This window comes from Protomyctophum bolini (assembly GCF_963924005.1).
Source record: "Protomyctophum bolini genome assembly, chromosome: 17".
Taxonomy (NCBI): domain Eukaryota; kingdom Metazoa; phylum Chordata; class Actinopteri; order Myctophiformes; family Myctophidae; genus Protomyctophum; species Protomyctophum bolini.
Window position 1 is genome coordinate 17,100,909 of NC_137878.1, and position 22,124 is coordinate 17,123,032.

Here is a 22,124-nt window from a genome sequence, read left to right on the forward strand (position 1 = left end):
GGCAACACTGCTTCTGGACTAGAATGATTTCTTCTTCTCTTATTGGCAGATCGCAAGCAACGTAAAGGTGCATACCACCACCTACTGTACAATAGTGTCACTATGCACCTTTATCTTAACCTTATTGTCATATAGTAGCTGTATAGTAGTCGCAATAAAGCCCATATATGGAGATCCCTGATGTCATCAATATTGGCCAGCAACTCTACATCTGACCTCAAACCTCAAATCCTGTATGAAAATGTCAGAACCTGTTAGGAATTCCATAATGTTGATCCTTCCCCATCCATTGTGTCCCTTTTGACTCATACCGCTGCCCCAAATGAATGCAGCCACACCCGGCATCCGGCGAAAACTAGAGTTCTCAACAGATCCGAAAAATTAAGGCCCGGCCCTACCTGGGCCCTCATCAAACCCTGTACACTTGACACTGCCCCCGTTGCCACCCTTAGACCTCCATATATGGAGCTGACCTGTTGACAATTAAACCCTGTAAACTCAAGACACGCTCCATATATGGCCAGTACAGAATTAATTCCATATTATGTTGATCTGACCCCACATGCCAAAGCGCCAGCACTCACCCAGCCCTGCTGTCACCCAGACGGATGCCTTAGGGTCGATTCATACTCCTATTTTAGAGCCGAATAAAAGTCGGTTCGGCGCTGTAGAGCCTACAATTTGACGTCATTTGAGGTTCGGGGGGGCGGGTACCGTCCTAAAGTCGGCTCTTCGGTGCTACTGAAATTTTCTGACGAGCCGAAATCATTTCGGCACTACAGCGCCGAAACAGGAGTATGAATCGGCCCTTAGGGTGAGGTCGCTTCTCGCCCTCAGGCTTCTTACTGGTATAGTGAATCTGTTGAACAGCATAACCGTATAGTCTCACCATGGCTGGAGACATTGTACCGATCCATTAATCACGATAGATGTTAGATACTCAAAAGTTGACACCAATTCATACCCACAATACAAACTACATGCAAACACAATGTTTAGCATCAAATGTGTTGCATGGTATTTGAGGGGTGCATGACGATGGGCTTAGCTACAATTCAGCATTAGTATTATCTTCATCAAGCAATACTAATCTACTCAATTCAATTCAATTCAATTCAATACTAATCTACCCAATTAAAAATTAAAAATCCAAATAACGGTCAGGGCTAAGCCAACTAGCCAGGATCTAGGAACACTACTGCTACATAGGGAAGTACGGTATGTGGCAAAACCTCCACACCTGAAATCTCCAGTCTCATTAATAGCAGGCCTGAAGCATATTAAAGATTAAAAGACAAATTGCCCGTAACATTTTAATTCACAAAACAAGACAGATTAAAATAGAAAATGACACAGATCCATATAAAATAAGAACTTAATTTGGATTTACAAAATCACAACCTTGTTTTCTTTTTCAAGATGCATACAGTAAACCTGTGACATGATATAACTAAAATGTTCAATGTACATTACTTAAAATTGTGAAGTGTTATTCTTACCTCCCAAACCTGTACAACTCAATCCCGATAACCCCCACTGCTTGATGTCAATCATGTCATATGGGTATAGCACACAGAAAATGGCACATCTATTTTTATGCAACACTTCACGTCACACCCCATGTTAGGGTTAAGTTGAGGCTGAACAATATCCTGATAATTACATTTTTACATCACATAACTGTCCTAGCACCTTTACTAATAAAAGCTTAAATGTCTGAGCTGCTCCAGTGTCTCCTTCTCCACTGTTGTGTCCTGCTCCTGTGACGCACCGATCCTGCCTTGATTCGGCTCAGGTACAGTGGTATTCCTCTTCTTCTCAAATATTTTTTTTTTGTTAGACCGGTGTAGGAATGCAACTAACATAACTAACATAACCAATAACCATGTATGATTTTAACAAAAAGGCTGGTATTTATAACAGATCCATCCATAAACCTCACTTTGACCTTTTGAGCATAATGCCCCTGTTCCTCACAAAATCTCTTATATTTTGCACAGTTCTACCTTTCAGAATAGCATATTCAGCATCTCTACACTGTCTGCTCTCAGTTACTGATGCAAGTTTACCCTTGGAAATGTGTACTTTGAAGTGCTTCATTATAGCATTCACTTCCTGATCTGTCCATTTCGTTTTCTTCTGCTTGACATCTGCACAAATACAAAAATACAAATTACCTTAGCTTAAAATATTCCCCCTAGAAATATTTCTTACTAATTCAGATTCATAATAATGATCAGAATTTCAAATTGTCATGCATCTGCAAAATGCATGTTTTTTGGGGGCATGCCGATTTTGGCTTTGTTGATGCTAGGGCCGTATCATATTGGCATATTAATGAGGGCTTGAATATTGGCACAATTAATAGGTCCTGGAATGCTAAATGAGGGCAAAGATAGCAACTCCACACAGAAAGGCCCTTTTGCCCAACCCCACCTAGGATATGGGCACTGATGACGCGGAGGAGAGAACCCAGGACCTTCTAGCTGTGAGGCAACAGCACTACCGACTGCGCCACCATGCCCCCGACCACTGCTGCTTGACAAATGGAAATAATTTGCCTTCCTGTGCTCTCCACGATAGCTCAATAGTAAACATTTTGGACGTTGTGTGGGGGACCCGGGTTTGAGTCCCCGGGTAGGACATGAAAGTTACATATTGAAGCTTTAACTATTTGTAGATATAAATGTCTGAAATAAACCAAGGCCATTGTCAGGAGTGAATAATTCAAGACATTAACTGTTGATTCAGAATTGCAAAATATGGTAGTACTCTGTTAAATAATAGTAAAAGCTAAATCTATGGTATTTGTTTCCGATACATTACCTCTGGAGCTGGTGACCTCATCCAGTGTTACTCTCCGTTTTGCTAGAACATTACAAGAAAAAGGGATGTTATAAGTTACATGTCTTTGGATAGATACTGTGATACATCATACTGTACCGTATCTTCATATAATTGGTCCTCCTATAAGCTGTCACAATTTTCATCAACTCACTCCGTTTCTCATTGTTGGGCTGTGGACAGTTCATAAACCTGCCTACCAATGATATCGATGTGGATTCTAACTTAGCTAATATAAACAAACAACAAACAAAGTCCTTTTCTCTGACTTTTGTCTTTACTGACAAAAAGTATGTATGTATTTACTATGTAGGCTCCAATGATAATAGTAGACAAAATCACACCTGTGTGAAGTGAGGGGCGCTCTTATCGTCATACAATCATCATATACATCTCATTTCGTGCTCAGCCAATCAAATCATCACAAATGTAATTCTGGCCAATCACAATTTGTGTCTTCACTTTTCTGTCCTCACTTTTGTCTTCAATGTTTGTGTTTACACAAACACGGAAAGCTGGGCATAGGAGGGGCTAGCACCCCTCATAAGGTGTACATAATTAGACAATTATTGTAGCTAAACTTCATATACATGAATCAAAATGTAGTAATTCCAATGAAATTCCTTTCATTGTATTTGAGATTGAAGCCAAGAAGTACATTAGAACAATTTATGACTCAAAATATTAAAGCTGCAAGAACTGTTTTTGAGGCTCCTATATACAGGTTTAATGTTTGTTTTTAGTTCAATGTTTGTTTTAAAAATGCCATTGACAATGAAGGAAAAATTTACATCATATTGTCCCCCATTACGTCATTGATTTTTGTTACAAAATTAAGATTTGTGGGAAATAAATAATACTTGCAACCCAAAAATGGATCCTGTCCCACCGTTTGGGAAACACTGGTCTATGCCATTTATTACAAGGGGTGAAAGCTTGGCTGGTAAGGTTTTTGTGAGACTGTTTTGTGTGGTATGTCTGTGGACAGGTTTTGTCACAAAACTTTACCAGTGTATTTATGGCTGAGATTACAAAAGGCAGAGTTGGAAGATGGGGTGTGGTCTGAGAAAAGGTGCCGGACCGCCGGTAGCCTTGGTACACAGGCTTTTAATTCCGTTCGCATTCGGAATTTTGGCTCATAAATGAAAGTCTGGGGAAACACATTGAAGATCTGGCATAGGAAGCCCACTGCCTTCTATTTTGCTAACCAATAACAGTGCAGAAGCGCATCGCTCCAAATTTGGTTAGGTCTGTGCTATTGGTTTTCTACTGGGGAAGGGAGGCGGGCACACCGATAGGTGAACCAATAGGATCTATCGCCGTGGACACACCAGCACCAATAGGATCCTGCCTTGTACTCGCTGCCTGGCACCCGCCCCTCTAGACCAGAAACCGCACAGGCTGGGCCAGGCTAGGGTCCCGGAACCTAGCCATGCGTAGCCAGACTGCCCCAGGCAGATTTAGGTATTAGTCTGGCTACGGGAGGCTAGCCGAAAGTAGCCGGAAGCAGGGGAAACAGAAATGATCTTGCTGTTGCTGATATCACTCGTTTAATTTAGATTTCTACAACATGCTACAATATTGTGCTCACTGCATACCCTTTATTTGAACAGGATGAACTGATTCTTCATCCTCTCCCTCGTCATCACAATTGTTTGCAGTGTCCCAAGCCAGATCCGGTTCCATTTCATCTTGAAAGAAAAGTCACACACGTATGTTACTGTGTCTATCGCAAACATGCACACAATACGTTTAGAATAGATAATTCATTAACTTTCTCACATACCATCAATTTCAAGCTCTTCCAGTGATTTTCCTTGGAAATTCCAAAGATGACCTTCCTCCATTTCTTGTACTAGCTTTGAGATTTTTGACATTTCTAAAGCTGCCTCTGGCAGCTGATAGAAGTCTCTGTCAGGTCGGATGTAACAGCCCAATAAAGTGGCAAGTTTGCAAAGCTCGTAGTTTTTGAGGTTGAAAATGTGAAAAAGTGTTCCAACGTGCTTACGAAAGTATCTAGACCTGAGACACTCTGGACTGAGTGCACTGCACTCTCTTGCAAACGTCTTAATACAGTTCTGTCCATTGTACCCATAGCGTCTGCCATGGCCCATTGGTGGAAGAAATAATAACTGGTTGCTCACAGAAACACCACATGTAACTCTTTTCTTTACAAGCAGCATCACTGCAGTGTCAATGTCAGGGTTTAACAAAACGGCAACTTTGCTGCCACTTTTGCAAGTAATGACTATCCTGCTGAAGTGTGTGCACAGCTTTTGCTCAAACTCTGACAGGACAAAAGCTGTGTCTGTATCAGCCCAGGTCCTTTCCATGAAATTCTTGATGGTCATTTCAGAAACTTCACTTGTATGCAATTTGTTGAAGATCATTATTTGTGCGAGTGTCACTTTAGCAAGTTCTGAGTATGTCTGTTGGGAGTCTTCTCTCTTCAGACTTTCAAGCGCATCCGCTGCTTTCTTTTGTAGGTACTGGTACAGAAGCTGTACATCATGTGTGAATGGAACGGTCAGTGGTCGTTTGTTGAGCTGAGTAGAAAGAACAACTTCGGGAGCATCCAGTGCTTGTACGTGTTTTGCTTGTCCTAGAAAAAGGCAGAAGAAAAAAAACTCCTTTATTTGTCCATGTGCTTTATGTGTGAGCTTGTAAATTGGCTATTTTAAAGAAAGGTTGGAATATTTTTCCAATACATATCAATTTGGGGATCCTTCACATTAAGAACTTTGAAAACTACTGCTTTAGACGCTATGAAAAATACATGGCATTGTAATAAGCGCTCAGGTTAGTAATTGCTCTCTAGCATTTCATTTCAGGGGCGATAAGAGCACTTTGTAATCACTGGCATTTTCTATTTTGTCACAGCGTGGCCTCCAATTTGGCAGATGAGTTGGGGGCAGGGACAGGGTCTACATCAGGGGTCTTCAATATTTTTCAAGCCAAGAACTCATTAGCTGAGTCGGATGAAGCAGGAACCCCTGCTACACATAGGCCCTCATTTATCAATGGAGTGTAAAATCTGCCCCAAATTCGAGCCTAGGTTTTGGAGCACACTCACGTCGGCATGACATTTATGAAGTGATCCCAAACAGCTGATCCTTCCTTAATTTCATTCCTAGCAGTAATAAATGTGACGGCTGAAATCAATCTGGCACGCCCTATAAAATCAAGCCTCGCCCTCGTTTTTGCGACATGAACAACTGCAATACGACCAAACAAGTATGTAAACCATAGTTACATGATGGAAAAAGCCAATAAAAAAGTTCCCCCCACTTGCCTTGCTGCCCGCCTCCATAATCAACGTTTATGGAGTGAATCATAAACATATGGATGAAGGCTGGTATGTGCTGGTGTCGCTGTTTCACCCTGACCCAGATGACCAGATCTGCCGTTTATCTGAATGACTGTTAAAGCACTTTGCCACTTATTTATTTTTTATTTTTTTATATATTTTTTATCTCCCAGGGGGAGGCAGTTTAAAAAAAAAGCACTTATTTAAATAGGTGAATGATTAAGCCCCTTACACCTATATAGAGCGTCGCAGTCCCACCCCCTTTCATGACGACGCCAGGCCCAGGAAATTATTCCCAATGCATTTTTCCCATAGACATTTCAAATGGTATTTATTTAAAGACGGTTACGCCACGGACAAAGCCAACTCGAGTCGTGACAACTCACAATATTTTGGACCAAACAAATAATTACAAAGAAAGAAAAACAACAAAAACCTGTAACCTGCCGTTTTTTTCTTCTTTATAATTATTTGTTCGGCCCAAAAAACTGTGTTTGTTGTCATGATTTGTCATGACAAGAGTTGGCTTTGTCCGCGGTGTAAACGTCTTTAAATAAATACTTTTTGAAATGTCTATGAGGAAAATGAACGGAGAATCATTTCCTGGGCCCTGGTAGGGGGCGGGACTGCGACGCTCTATATGGGCTAGTAGGATGCTAGGCTACTTGGCTGCCAGTCTGTAGTTCGTAAGTTTTCTTGTCAGTGACGCTGGTGTGTACACTGTCACTGCAGTACACCATCTTCCATCTCTCTACTATCTTTGACTTGTCACAACTCTTCTACTCTGGATCGATGGTGGTATTATTATTCGCGAAAATGTTTGGGTGTTCTGATCTGATAGCCGCCTCCCCTCCCCTCACGTCAAAACAGTTCTCAATGTTTACATCTTACTTGACGAGAAGACATGTGGACAGATCCTTACGGAACCAGGGAGGGGGGGGGGAACACCACGAGAGAGACGAGTGACCAGTCAAACATGTGTTCTCTCCGCAGTAAATAAATAATCTGTCTGTATGCGATCTGACCATTATTATTTTGATTGCACTGTCATGCTCGTTTGAGGACAGGTAGAGAGCAGAGCATACATGTGTTTGGGAATGTTGCTGAAGGTTATGTTATTTTGTCAGCTGACCCAAATCAAAGAAACCATACAGCGTGTATTTAATTATTTGATATCGCCGACAGTCAACGCACTACAAGGCTACAATGGAAGCATAACTCTGACGGCCCACGGTAGAATGGACAAGTTAGAGTATAAAAACGGACAAGGCAGACCCATTACTGTTGTGGATCAAGGTAATATTATTTTGTCATCTTTTTTGACACCCCAAACCATACATCTACAATGGTATATATGTCTCCACAGTGAGGCTGGAAAATATAGCCTAGCAGCCTACTACTATAGCCTACTAGCCTACTGGTAGGCAGAAAAATGGCAACCAGAATAACCCGTTCTGAGTGAAACTCCTCCCTATGCACTGGCCCTATAGCCTACAGTTGCAAATAGGCAAGCTATATGCTCGTCATTGTCACTGGGGATTATAGGCATCTGATGTCACGCTGCTCTCCCGAATCATCTCACAAGTGAGCTTGCATATAACAAGGCCAGTAAAGTGTTCACTGTTTGATTAAGCATAAACTTGTACATTGTAAACATGTTATATTGATTTATATTGCTTGTATGTAATGTAGTTGGAAATCTTTTTACATACATATTACAGTTCTATATTAACATTTTAGGAGTGAATACATATGTTTAGATGCCTGTGACAGCCAATCAGCTGCTCCGCTTTTCTACGACAGAAAAACAGCCTACGACAGCTCCCGACCTGACGTGATTTTTGTCCTGGCTCATGTTCAAGTTCAAGATTTTGCGAAATGCCGAAAATTGCGTTAATTCCGGCGTGCACCCATATTTTGGCTTACGCCGCTTTGATAAATGAGGGCCATATTATGTATAAATATTGTTGGATATTAAACTTTCATAGATTTCACAGATGGCTCCATAGACTTGTTTGACAGCACCATCACCATCATCAGCATTTTGTTTGTTTTTTCATTTGTTAACACATAATTTTTACTATTAATATGTTGGATTCATGGTAATGTGTAATTTCAGACATTTAACCACTTAAACTCTCGATATGTGGTAAACTCCGCCTTTGGCTCTGTACTTGGGTCAGCTCTTTTCGCCTCTACACCAAATCTTGTTCCTGAAAATAGCCAATCTACACTTTGTGAGCATGTAGATTTGCGGGGCACGGTGGCACAGTCGGTAGTGCTGTCGCCTCACAGCTAGAAGGTCCTGGGTTCTATTTCCGCTGGGGACGCTGTGAGTGCTGGGGGCGTGTTCCCTCCTCTGCGTCATCAGTGCCCATACCCAAGGTGGGGTTGGCGAAAGGGTTGGCAGAGGAAGTGTAGCGCCCAGGATTACATTAGATAATTGGCACTGAGTGAAAACACTGGGTTGCAAAATCGTGGGATAAAAATTATATTAACAAAAAGCATGTAGATTTGCCATTGTCGGCGGATGTTCCTCCCAGAATAGCAAAGGTTCAAGTGGATAATGTAGAAAAGAAAGTTCCAATCATACATGGTCAAAGTGTCTCCAAGGGCAATTCCAACGATTGATTAAAACTTTAAAAGAAGAAAATAATATAAGTGTGTGTGTGTGTGTGTGTGTGTATATACCTGTGGAAGTGCTGGGCTCCTCCTGTGGGGAAGCGGTTGGCTCAGCTTGTGTCGGGTCCGTCCTTGTTCTTTTTCCTACGGGTAACATTGGGTTAAAAGTAACACCTTTCCACCGCAAGTGTGGTTGACACTTGTTCTATCAATTATTGAAAAATGTTGATGTTTATTGCATACCCTTTAGCTGAAGGGGATGATCCGATTCTTCATCCTCTCCCTCATCACCACTATTGTCTGCAATGTTCCGAGCCATATCTGGTTCTATTTCATCTTGAGAGAAAAGCAAAGTAACATGCTCTCACAACAGTGCACACAGTAGGTTTAGAGTCAATCATAATACATTAAATTGCTCACATACCATCAATTTCAATCTCATCTAGAGATTTTCCTTTGAATTCCCCAAGATGTCCTAGTTCCACTGCTTGTACTAGTTTTGAGAGTTTTGCCATTTCTAAAACTGCTTCTGGCAGCTGATAGAAGTCTCTGTCGGCTCGGATGTCACATTCAAAATAGGTGCCAAGGTGACGAAGCTCGTTATTTTGGAAGTTGAGAATGTGAAAAAGTGTTCCAACGTGCTTTCGAAAGTATCTTGACCTGAGTAACTCTGGTCTCTGCGCACCGCACTCACTTGCATAAGTCCTAATACTATCCTGTCCTCTGTAAGGTTTATCACCTCTTGGCCTAGCAAATACAAAGGGGTTACTCTCAAAAACATCACATGCAATTCTTTTCTTTAAAAGCAGCATCACTGCACTGCAAGCATCAGGGGTTAACAAAGCAGTAACCTTTCTGCCAAATCTGCTGCATGTCATGACTACCTTGCTGAAGTGTGTGCACAGCTTTTGCTTTAACTCTGACAACAAACAAGCTGTGTCCGTGTGGTCATCAGCCTGGTCCCTTCCCATGAAAGACTCGATAGTCATTTTAGAAATTTCACTTGTATGCAATTTGTTGACGATGCTTATTTGTGCGAGTGTCACTTTTGCGAGTATAGCGTATGTATTTGGGGAGTCCTCTTTCTTCAGGTTTTCAATCGCCTCGGCTGCTTTCTTTTGTAGGTACTTGTACAGAAGCTGTACATCGTGTGTGAATGGAATAGTCAATGGTTTGATGACCTGAGTAGGAAGAGTATCTTGTTGGGGAGCATGTTCTGCCCATTTGGACGAGAAAACCTGCTGAAATGTCTGTACCTCCTCTACGGCCTGCTCATCATCAGCTGCTTTGTTCCTACTGAGGATAATGTCACTTATCTTCATAAGTCCGCGCTCCAATTGGAATGCAAGACTTGGTTTCTGATAAGACTGGCTCTGTTCATTGAAACCTGAAACCTCTTTCATAGTCTCAATAAGTTTGTCAACAGCGTTAGGTTTTACAGCATCCTTGATGGAAAATAATGATTCCTTCTTCTTCATGGTTAACGCAAGTCTACCCAATGCTCTGAGTATTGCCCTGATGTACTGTGGGGCAGTTTTGTTGGGATCATTAGCATGCTTGGCACAGAGGGCCTGAGCCAGTTCTAATATATGGACATCATTTTGAATAGCAACTGCAACTTCATCTTGTCTCATTGATCCAAGGAGCTTCAGCGTCTCAGGGGAATATTGGCTGCTCAATGTTGATTGAGCAATAACGGCAAAACCTATAGCACTATTACGACCAGTCTTAGTGACTTCGTCGTCAGTCTTATAAATGCAGTTACGCATATGCTTCCACAGCGTACGGCGGACATAAATGGCTTTACAATATGGACAGGTCGCATGGGGTCTCTGGGGTTTTCCATTGCATTTGTGTTTTCTTCTCAACTTTAGCATTCCACTTTGCTTCTGCCAAACCTCTTGATTGTGTTTGTAATTTCCTCTGTTTCGTAAAATCTCAATTAACTTCCTCCTTTCCTTCGAATTCTTACGGAATGAGAACGCTTTAGCGACATCTGGCTCTGTCTTTTTATGAATCTTTTCGAGGTGGCGAGCTAGTTTACATTGTGCTTTCCCACAAACATAACAGTAGTTTTTGTTGGTGTAAGTCTCTTGTTCTTGTGGCACAATGTTCTTCTCTGTCAATATATTCTCCGCAACAGACTCAGTGACTTCTTTCCTCATAGAAGGAAGCCGCTTGTTAATAGTCGACTTTCTCAAACGGGAACGCCTCTGCTTGTTAATAGCAGGTAAACTGCTGCTGCTGTCAGAATCATTGCATGGTTCTGGTTCACCGTCAGGTATAAACTCTGACTCTTCAGAGCAGGATTCTTCAGAGATGGGAGCAGTTGTGTCCTCTGGCTGGAAATATGAACAAGACAACAAATGTATCACACACATCCAAGAACAGAAAATTAAAATTATAGCTTTGATAGATAATGATATATCTAATTTTGCACAACTCCCACAGTAAAAAAAAAAAAGAAGGCTAGTCTGAAGCGTAAGAACAAATAATGTCACTAACTGGATTACATTTGCAAATGGGAGTCAAGTGTGCAGATACGCTTTATATTGGATATATATTATTTATTTGTACTGACATTATTCCTCTTCGGTGGCCTTCCCCTAGGCCTCTTTTGGGGCGTGGATTTGCTCCTGGGGGGTGAGTTGGACATGGGATCCTGAGAAAGGAAACAATAAATGTCTCAAGTCATTATACAGCTCCATCTCAATGAATTAGAATATTTTGTAAAAGTTCATTTTCTTCTGTAATATAATTCAAAAAGTGAAACTTTCATATATTCTCAATTCATTGTGCATAGTGTTTAAAACCTTTTTTTTTTTTTTTATCTTTATGATTATGGCGTACAGCTCATGAAAATCAAAAACGAGAAATGTCTCGAAAATTATATTAACTAGTCCTTACCCGTTGTATGGACTATTGCCCCCCCCCCATAAATATATTTAATTGCTCTTCATTTTAACTTGTATAATATATTTGTGTGTGTTTTTTGTATGTCTGTTAAATGTGAGAGTGTAAATGGGTCAATTGTATACGCTGTCTCTGAGTTACATGAGACCCCCATTACTATTGTAAAAGCAATGTTAATTGAACTGTGAGAGTGTAAATGAGTTTGTTTGGTGGACATGGGGGAACTCCCCCCCATTCATTACCCGTAAACTATGATGTATCTCATTCTCTACACACACACACACACACACACACACACGTGCGTTGCGTGTATTTTTATTATTAAATTAAATTAAATTAAAATGATTGTTTACCTGTGCTGGCGGAAGGCAACGTGTGAAGCTGTGGCTCCGTGTGTGTGTGTGTGTGTGTGTGCCACGGTGAAAGTGTTGTGCTGTGTACTGTGTGCCACTGTTGTGTTGCGGCGCCAAATTGTATAGGCCACTGTTTGTTGTGTTACGACGGTAGCTAGAGGAAGCATGCCAGTGAGAACAATGAGAACGGTGGCCTGTGATGCAGGTGTCTCTAAAACTATGGCAGTTAACTATGGCAGTTACAGTGACAGACAGACAGACAGGATCGTTCCAATTTATTCTCTGGATCGTTCCAATGTATTCTCTGGATCGTTCCAATTTCAGTTCCTATTGGTTCTCTTTGCACAACTCAAATACTTGCCGACTTGTGACTTGTGGCCACTGGCCATGGGGGGGGGGGGGTACTGCGCCCGGGTGCGTTTTCGCATTTTTAATTCACTAATAAATTAATTATTAATCATTAATGTGTCAAATCGAAAGAAGGGCTTCGTTAAGACCTCCATATTATTATGGTCAATGCCTGTGTGAAAAGTGGGAGCGATTGGTGCAGGCGGTGTTTCTGACACACAGATATGATGATGATGATGTATGCAGTTAATACTTGGTTTGGGCTACTTTTGAACAAATTATTTCATCAATGGGGTGTGGCATGGAGGTGATCAGCCTGTGGCACTGTTGAGGTGTTATGGAAGCCCAGGTTTGCTTTGATAACAGCTGTAAATTAATTTGTATTGTTCAGTCTCATGTCTCACACCTTCCTCTTGACAATACAACCTAGATTCTCTGTGGGGTTCAGGTCAGGCCAGTAGGCTGGTCAGTAAAACACAGTAATACCATGGGCAGTACACCAGTTACTAGTAGTTTTGGCTCTGTGGGCAGGTGCCAAATTGAGCTGGAAAGGAAAATTAGCATCTCCATGAAGCTTGTCAACATACTGAAGCACAATGTACTCTAAAAAGATGGCTGTGTTGAAACCATTGTTAAGTTTTCACTGTCAGTGGATCAACACGGCAGATAACATGGCCTAAACTCATCAGTATAATACTGAGTACAGCACAGCACAGCACAGCACAGCACAAAAAAATATATATTATTTATTTGTACTGACATTATTCCTCTTCGGTGGCCTTCCCCTAGGCCTCTTTTGGGGCGTGGATTTGCTGTTTGTTGGGTTGGACATGGGATCCTGAGAAAGGAAACAAGAAATTACTCAAGTCATTATACAGCTCCATCTCAATGAATTAGAATATTTTGTAAAAGTTAATTTTCTTCTGTAATATAATTCAAAAGGTGAAACTTTCATATATTCTCAATTCATTGTGTATACAGTGAAGTATTTAAAACCTTTTTTTGTTTTAATCTTTATGATTATTGGCTCATGATAACATGGCCTAAATCATCACTGAGTACAGTACTGAGTACAGCACAGCACAGCACGAGTACAGTACCACTCAATAAGTTCAGACTGCCAGCCCGGTTCCAACCAACCAAACATTATTTTCGTGCTCGGACAGACGGACCCAGCCAGCCAGGGACACGCATAGCTCCGTAAAAAGTTAAATTGGAAGTGACGACACAAAGAAATTAATGGACAAAATTGGAACAGGAAGACATTTGAAGCTGATAATAGGTAATCTCTCCTGATTGGATAAAGTTGGCAACGTATCCGAAAAGGTCTTTTCTGTTTATTAAGTTAAATTAGCATGCTTGCACATGTTGAGCAGTATAGCAACTGTTTCAACTTTTAAAGACCTAAAGCAGTTTGACTATTCGCAGTGTCAGATCATGTTCTGTTGTGAAAGAACAAGCACACACTCAGTCAATGTCAGCACACAGTACAATGCTTTTAGAGGATGAAAAAACAAAGAAGTGTGTGTGTGTTCTGGGCTGGCCATTATTGTTCTCATAAAAAACAGGTGTTGTCATGCATGCCCAACCCCAAGCACCTAATAACATCCATGGTTTGCAAGGGGAATAGTCTTGAAACTTACTTTCTCAGTTCCTTTTTGCAGAGGCTTATTCCGTGTAGAGATCTCCTCCGCAATGTTTTGGGAGATGCTTTCAGAATCACTGTCAGATAGAGGGTCTCCACCACAGGATTCTTCTGAGTTGAATGCAGTCACGTCAAACTGGAAATATGAACACGTTTTATGGAATAGCCCACATTCTAAGGTTCTTTCATGTATTATCATAGTAAATGTGTTGCTACATTTTAATATGCAATCGGCTGTGTTAGATTCAATGTTCATACCGTATCACTGTCTTGAGTGTCCTTCTAAAATGCATTGACCATTTAATAGCCTAACGGCATGCCAATTCTTACTTGTGTGTAGTCCCTGTCACTATTGTTTGGTCTATGGTAGGGTGTTGTAGAGTAGACAACCATGTGTCTCTGTCAATACACTTGACATCGCCTGCCACTGCCAGTGAGGAATTTCACTGGGACGGCATAATGCAAGCAGATGCCTCTCAGTTCAGCTCCCTACTGAACAGACACGTAGGAGTCACTAGTACAGTGTCAGTGATCGCCCTCACACCCGTGTTTGTTGGAGCGCCCAGCCAAGCTGGAGACGCTGTGAAGGAATCGAGTAATTTGCACTACTCAGATGCCAAATATTTGAGATTATATGTACGTGACTAGACATTAGAACATGGAAAGGAAATGCAGTCAAACCTACTGTACCTGATCACTCCCTGCTCTGGATGACGCAGTAGGGCCATTGTCCATTTTTGGCAATCTTGATTCTTCAGGGATTTCCTGTAAATGTATACATTTACATTAATATGCATACACATGAATGTGAGGTAGATGAAGGGACTGAAGGGTAATGCATGCACACATACCTGTACAGGAAGACTGAAAGGCTTTGAGAAGAATAGATCCCCAGGCACTGGTATAAACACAGGCACTGGGACAGGCACATATATCACCTTGGGGAAGTTGTCATCTGAGGGCGAACAGACAGAAATAGGGCTGTTAACATAATAACACTTACAAATAAACATTTGCTGGTGAGAGGGTGGGGTCATGTAACTGTTTCACTGTAACATTCAGTCAAGAGGACACCAAATGGTGTTCCTGACTGTGATATGTTCCTGACTGTGATATGTTGATAATATGTGGACTCAAAAAAACGATTGATTGGTGTTGTGTGTCTGTGTCTTGTGTGGTGTGGTGTGTGTGCGTGCGTGTGTGCGTGCGTGTTACCTGTCTGTGCCTCATTGTTGACAACCTGTGTTGTACAGGAGACCCCTACATCCTGAACCATTGGTTTACAGAGGAGGGCTTTGTTCCTCATAATCTTGCAGGAGGAGGAGGAGGAGGAGGTAGGGGTGTTCGTTGCTACAGCTTTCTGACTGTTGGTCTAAAATACAGAGAACATACAGTAAGACAGGGGTCTTCGACAGGGGGTCCTGATAGGTATTGCAGAGGGTGCAATAACCAAGAGTAGCACTCAGTGCCACTATGTGCTAGTGCTACAGTGACAAAGACAAATCATAACATTTATACAGCTATGTAGCCACAATTGTGTACCAATTACCTTATTTATAATTGAACAAGAAATAAGACTTCTACTTTTCTGTGTAATATAAAGGTTCTATAACCATGGAGAGGAAATAAACAAAAAATAATAAATATAGACTACTGTATATAGAAATTAAGTAATGCTACAAAAACAAACTACTCCTTCAAGTACTATGACTTAACACTTTGCTGGGCGAATGCAGGGAGCCCCATGACACACTTTCGTTTTCGCTAGCTAAAAAGCATGAAGCAAAATTGATAATGCTGGCGTTAGCTCGCGATAGCTATCTTTCTCCAGAAACGTTAATATTGTAATCCCGATGCAGTGAAAAATCAGAAATGAGCCCTGAACCTCGCAGATCTGATCATCACCACGGACACTATCCTAGTTTCAGAGAAAAAAGCCTTTAAAGTTGGCCGTTAAAACAGAAGTAAATGCTGTGCGAGCACAACACAGGTCGGGCGGGGCTGAGCAAGGCCACCGGCTCAGAGCTAAAAGTAGACTTTTAGCAAGGACGTTTCATATAGATATAAAGCGTTAAACTTATATTTACGACTATGGCACACAAGCGTGGGATTTGATAGAACGTAAATATACGTTTATGGCATGAAATGTGTTCATAGATTAGTTTTTATTTAAAGTTACCTGGAAAGTCATGGCACAGGGTAGAGAGCAAAAGTTTTTGATAGCTTCATTAGACAGGGCCACGTGGTAGGCTGGTAATGTGGTATTACCACAGTTGTCACATGGAAATGGGACATCTGTATAGAGACAACATTAGTAGGTTTAGACATGAATGTGCATGCACCTTTTTGGATCAAAACAGGGAGTAAAAGATCAGCAATTCCATAATTTCCCAATTAATTGACAGTTGTGGAATGTTGACAGGTAGCTAACATTCTAAGGCCCAAACCACACCAGCTGCAACACCTTGCAACTGCCATTGGGAATAATGGTTGCAAGTAGTTGCATGTTACAAGGAGTTGCATGGCGACCCTCTGGTGTGGTTAGGGCTTTAGAAATACCAAATAAAAATGTATCCGAATTGAAATGATGGAGAGTTGATCATCTATAATAGCTATATAATGAAACTATGCATATATACTATATATCTAGTGCCATGTTTACATTAAATGCTTGTTACATAGACACTATAGTATAGTGCATGTGAATAAGAATGCAAGTGGGGAAGCACAGGAGAGGAGAGTCCTCTGTACCTGACACACTGGCTGCCTGGATCTTGTAGACCATCACACAGCTCCTGCTACATAAGAGGGCAACATTGCTGCCGTTCTTAGCATCAAACATATCTGATGTCTGCATGTAAGTCTTGCAAATGGTGCATGCACTCGACGTCTTGATTCTCTGAAATATTTTTTTAAATAGGAGAGGAGACATTAGGACCTGCAGAAAAGTGTACATGTAATCAATTTACTATGACTCTTTGACCAGTGCTGGTGCCATCATCCATATCACTATTTAGTGTATAGCCTCAGTGCACTTTCAACTGTAGTTTTATGAAATTTTGATAAATGTATCTTTACCACAAACATTAAGTACGTCATTTTGATAGCATACTGTTCAGACAGATGCTTGGTTTGCGCGCTACGAGCTTGTAGGTCTGCTATTTTTTTTTAATCGAAGAACGACTGACATAGAAACATAGCTTTTTCAGAAAACTGAAACAAAATGGGTTAATCAAAATTATTTCAGCTAATCACAATTATTTTTGCATAATCAAATAGTTTTCTGTACCCGTTTGAATGTGGTCAGACATTCGTCACTGCAGAATGTTTTGTTGTCATCATGCAGGTTCAGGGTGATCATGTTGTTCAAGCAGTAGGAATCACAGTTCGCACAGCAAGACACCGTCAGGTTGTTAGCTGTATGGAAGCGTACAAGGCAGTCATCACTGCACATCTTGTGGACATCATCATTGAAAGGTACCTCATGTTTGCTCTGCAGAGGAGAGATAGGAACAGTGGGTTTGTGTTATAATATACAATAGTGGTCAGGAGGTACACACACATCCCAGTAAATTCAACGGGTGCTCGAACAAAATAAATAAACTGAAAAAGAACTCGGAACAAAATAAATAAACTGAAAAAGAAGGAAGTCTGCACACCGTTTTAAAAGCTCCCAAAAAACGTATATGTACAATGTTATCCTACAAAGCACTAAATGAAGTGTCTGTTTTGTACAATGTTCCCTCATGGTGCAATGATTGTTTAGTACGGTGTTCCCTTACAATGCAGCGTCTGTTGCACACGCTGCAGAGCGGCTGTGACGCTTGTGGCTGTAGGGCTATTTTATTGATGATGGTCCTCTTGTGGTTGAAGGAGGAAAGGCAGGTGTTGCAGCAGAATGCCTTTGTGGTGCCTTTATCATCCACAGGAGCTATGATCAAGTCCTGCGGGCGCTCTATCAACCTGACAGAACATGGGATCAGGAGAGCAAATTTGAGAGCAGTGAAAGGCAAGATCCCAATGAAAATCTAAGCACGGAGAAGCATGACAGTGTTGGTTTTTCATTCCCAAACCATGACAACAAAAACCTAAACAAACACTAAAACCTAGCAATGATCTTGTAGAAACATGTTTGACGCATCTCAGAATCCAATTGTGGATATCTGCAAACACACACACACACACACACACACACCATTACCAAATTTGGATATTTGGGAATGGTCAACGATGTGGTATACAATTCCCAGCTATGCAGGACAGGACACCAACCTCTGATAAGACCCTGCAGTAAAACTAGCCGCAAGCAACTCTCAGGTGACCTTCACACCAGAAAGCTTTACTGCGATTAAAACGAATCCTGCTGCACATTGTCGGAAAGTGTGCTTCGTTTGGCAGGTGTGAAGCCTTATTCGAATCCTAATGCGCATCAAAGAACCGCATTCTACTCTGACCAAAAATGGGGGTTTCGTTTCGCTTCCAATGGCACTTGATTACGATTCGGTGCAGGTGTGAATGCAATCCGCAGCAAATAAAGAAAATGAAAAACAATGTGGCGGGTGAGGAGCTAAACACAGTTGGAGACGGAGACGGAGACGGATATTTTACGCAGCGCAAAGATGTCCCTTTACCGTGGATAGACGTGGTCGAATGAGAAGACCGAAGCCCTGTGCGAAATGAGGACGAGTACATTAATCAATTGCTTAAGGAAACGCATAAAAACACTACAGTGTAGCCTACAGACATGGAGTGCTGTCACTGTGTGGGGAGTAGGGACTTTGTCTGTCAGCACGCTCAGTGCTGTGCCTCTATGCCCAAAGGAACAGTGCGTGCGGACTCCGGAGGGGGGAGAGAGAGAGAGAGAGATCCAGTCCCTGACGGCAGTGGCACGACACGTGCACGTTATGAGTATAATTTTAACACCATAGATTTCACTGTGTAGGCTATATGAATTGAACACATTGATAAGGTCCCTGATGCGTTTCCAATTGCTGTGGTTATAAAGCGCAGTGTGAAGGCAAACCGCAGCAGATGAAATATGCAAGAATCCCAACTTCTCCACCCATTCACATTTAGTCTACCGAAGTATTAGGTGGGAATGTGACTGTAGGTCCTATTTTTTATATCTGGAATCTAGAGTTGCAATACCAACCCTTGACAGCCCATACATCCAAACAGAAAACTCCTATCTGATTGTATTAAATTACATTAAACTCATCAACATTGCAGCTGTATGGAAAGCTTCAATTATCCTTTCCATCTGCAAAGGTTTTGTTTCACAAAAATCCACCAGAGACAGTTACTTTCTGTCGTTTTCAATAACGCAACGTCCTGCTGCCTCCTGCTGTGCATTATGTGCAATTTCGAAACAGGTGGTATGCAGGACCTTCTGTATGGGCTGTCAAGGGTGCACGATTATGAATCCCACCAACGTTCTGGGATAGACCCGCCTTACCATGTGTCTGATTGGCTCCCGGGCAGGCATAGTTTTGAATCGGTGAGGGTTAAGGTTAGGTTTAGGCATAGTTTTACTGAGGTTAGGTTAGGCATAGTTTTACTGAGGTTAGGTTTAGGCATAGTTGCAAAAACGAGAACTGTCAATCACAGCGACTACTGGCCAATCACAGAGGGGCTTTCCTAGAACTGCGATGGGATCCATAATAACGCATCAAGCATGGTGATGCAACTCTAGATTCCAGATATTAAAAATAGGAGCATATCAATTAAATTATTACCTACATAACTTCTGTCTTCTTATTTCTTTTTTATGTATCTTTTCCTCTCTCTCACTTGTTTATACTTAGGGCGCTTTCACACCGGACATGTTTGGTTCGTTTAAAACGAACCATGGTCCGCTTTCCCCTTTGGTTCGGTTGGTGTGAACATGCATCCGAACTCTGGTGCGGATCAAAGAAACGAACCATGGTCCGCTATAAAAGGCCGGACTCGGTTCGCTTCCAAACGAACCACGGTGCGGTTCGTTACTGGTGTGAATGCATTCAGACTTTATAGAGGACCAAATACAGTACGATAGCCAAAATAGCTGTCGGGCTTCGGCAGTTGTGAGGCTGCATTAATAATTAGTTATAAAAGCATGTATTTTTTACGGGGATCATCATATGACAGCTGACAGTCTGATTTTATTTTAATAGTAGACGCATGTCGAGGCGCAGCGCAAATGTAATGGCAGCGTACGAGGTTCACATGCGCAAAAATAACAGATGTATAATTATCGACACGGAATGGTGTACGGTATGGTACACGATGTAAGCTTGAGGGGGAGAGACCCATATATTTATATGGGAGAGACGCAGAGACAGAGAATTTGAAATATTTAAAATCATCCATGTCGCGCACGGCCGCACATATAGAGAAAAGGCCAATGTTAAATAAGCTATACACAGGTGGATCACAAATGATTAATTGATTACATCACTATAGCAAAAGACGTAAAACTAGGTCAACTCAATTAGCTGCAGCGGAGCTGTTCTGACTTGAAGCTCAATAACCTACTAACTGACCACCTTCAAGTTTAAACCATAAGATGACATGGAAATGCCCGCCGATTTGATGCGCAGAAATAACATATATCTAATCGGGTCAAGGTGCACACATGGAAGAAAAGTCATTTTTATCGGGGATACCTTGGAGGCTGTACGTCTCCGTGAATTGTATGCATCAGCAGCAAGCACATTATTGTTCAAAACTGCTCCTGTTTATCTGTTGCTCTTATTTGGCTAATAAAATAATTAATAAGAATGAATGCAATAGCAAGTTGTTGCTGTCATGTTGCTGTTCTCTTCTCTCTCTGTGTGACTGAAGGTTGCCCCAAAAATTGTAGACAGTGATTTCCCCTCATGTTCTTTTTCCCTCATTATTTGGTTCGCTTAACATGTCCACGTGTCATTTGTTTACATATTTGGTACGCTTTACAAAGTCCAGTGTGAACACCAAACGGACCAAAATCAAAATGCAAATATTTGGTCCTTGGTCCTTGATCAGGACCTTCTAAGCGAACTTTGGGTGTGAAAGCGCCCTTAGTCTGATATCATGTAGACATGTTTTTGGTTTGGATTGCTTTTTTTTTTACTTCATGGAAAACTAAATATGACAACGATAACTGTGGGGGGAGGGATGGAGAAGGGGAGACAATGGGAAAAAAGGAATGTCTAAGTGCTCCGATGTGTCAAACTTGACATTAATTAAAAAAATAATTATCTAAGCACTCACTTAAAGCAGGTGTGGCACTCCTTTTTGGGTGAGTTAGCTGCAGAAAGACATGGAGCAGAGCAGAAGAGGTCTGGGCAGCGTTTTCCCTGGTAAACTGTCCGGCCTTCCACCAGGGGTTTCTTGCAGTGGGAGCAGGACATTCTTCTGCTGCTCATCAGGCCCTCCTGTCAATAACACTGACTTAGACCACTCATACCTGGACTGCATGGTTGTATTACTTGTACCATCATTATATTTGTTAGGAACAATATAATCAAGCTACTTGTGAAGAGATAAGTTTGTATTAACTAATAAGTTATAACTACCTCTGCAGTATCGTCAGGCTCATCTTTGATGCCTACTGTAGAACTAGAACTAGACCGAGCACTAGTTCTAGCACAGCTGGGCTCCTCTTCCATTACTCTCTTGAGACAGACTGTTGACTCTCGCAAATTCAAAGGAATAAAGAGGGCGCCATTTTTCCTTTGTTTTGCCAATGGGTTCCCAGATTGCTCTTCCATAGACGCTGAGTCTGATCGTCACTCGTCATCCATCATAAGGCTTAAGCAGACCTAAGAAAGAGAGACAATTTTGGAAAGCGAACTCAGTCACAAACTGCACAACAAACATAAATAGAACAATCAATGGTAATACATTTTAACTTAACCTATTAAGCCAATATGCATTTAAAGCTGCAATGCGCAAGTTTCATCATGTCCTATCCAAGATTTGAACCCAGCTCTCCCGTGTGGGAGATGGAAAATTGTGTATTTATAGCGCTTCTATCCAAAGCACTTTGCATAGATTGTGCATTACATTCACCCATTCACATACACATTCATACACTGATGTAGGAAACCATGATGCAAGGTACCAAACTGCA

At 41.5% G+C, this 22,124-nt stretch overlaps 1 protein-coding gene across 3 annotated transcripts in view; it reads right to left on the bottom strand.

Annotated features, from left to right (window-relative positions):
• Window positions 1-1,307: 1,307 nt before the first annotated feature.
• LOC308332315 (uncharacterized protein) overlaps window positions 1,308-22,124 on the bottom strand; it is a 25,171-nt gene continuing 4,354 nt past the window's right edge. For 2 of the 3 annotated variants that reach the window (XM_080788146.1, XM_080788145.1), the window contains exons 2-20: window positions 21,568-21,813; window positions 21,263-21,426; window positions 17,815-17,995; window positions 17,322-17,525; window positions 16,784-16,931; window positions 16,212-16,327; window positions 15,248-15,404; window positions 14,884-14,987; window positions 14,723-14,797; window positions 14,031-14,168; window positions 13,148-13,225; window positions 11,355-11,435; window positions 9,198-11,115; window positions 9,017-9,109; window positions 8,843-8,917; window positions 4,631-5,446; window positions 4,443-4,535; window positions 2,827-2,868; window positions 1,308-2,150 (exon numbers count right to left, since the gene is read on the bottom strand). In XM_080788146.1, the coding sequence (XP_080644272.1) occupies window positions 1,939-2,150; window positions 2,827-2,868; window positions 4,443-4,535; window positions 4,631-5,446; window positions 8,843-8,917; window positions 9,017-9,109; window positions 9,198-11,115; window positions 11,355-11,435; window positions 13,148-13,225; window positions 14,031-14,168; window positions 14,723-14,797; window positions 14,884-14,987; window positions 15,248-15,404; window positions 16,212-16,327; window positions 16,784-16,931; window positions 17,322-17,525; window positions 17,815-17,995; window positions 21,263-21,426; window positions 21,568-21,762 (4,890 nt within the window). In that variant the 5' untranslated portion in view covers window positions 21,763-21,813 and the 3' untranslated portion in view covers window positions 1,308-1,938. The remainder of the gene's footprint in view (window positions 2,151-2,826; window positions 2,869-4,442; window positions 4,536-4,630; window positions 5,447-8,842; window positions 8,918-9,016; window positions 9,110-9,197; window positions 11,116-11,354; window positions 11,436-13,147; window positions 13,226-14,030; window positions 14,169-14,722; window positions 14,798-14,883; window positions 14,988-15,247; window positions 15,405-16,211; window positions 16,328-16,783; window positions 16,932-17,321; window positions 17,526-17,814; window positions 17,996-21,262; window positions 21,427-21,567; window positions 21,814-22,124) is intronic. The other variant, XM_080788147.1, reaches the window with a different exon arrangement.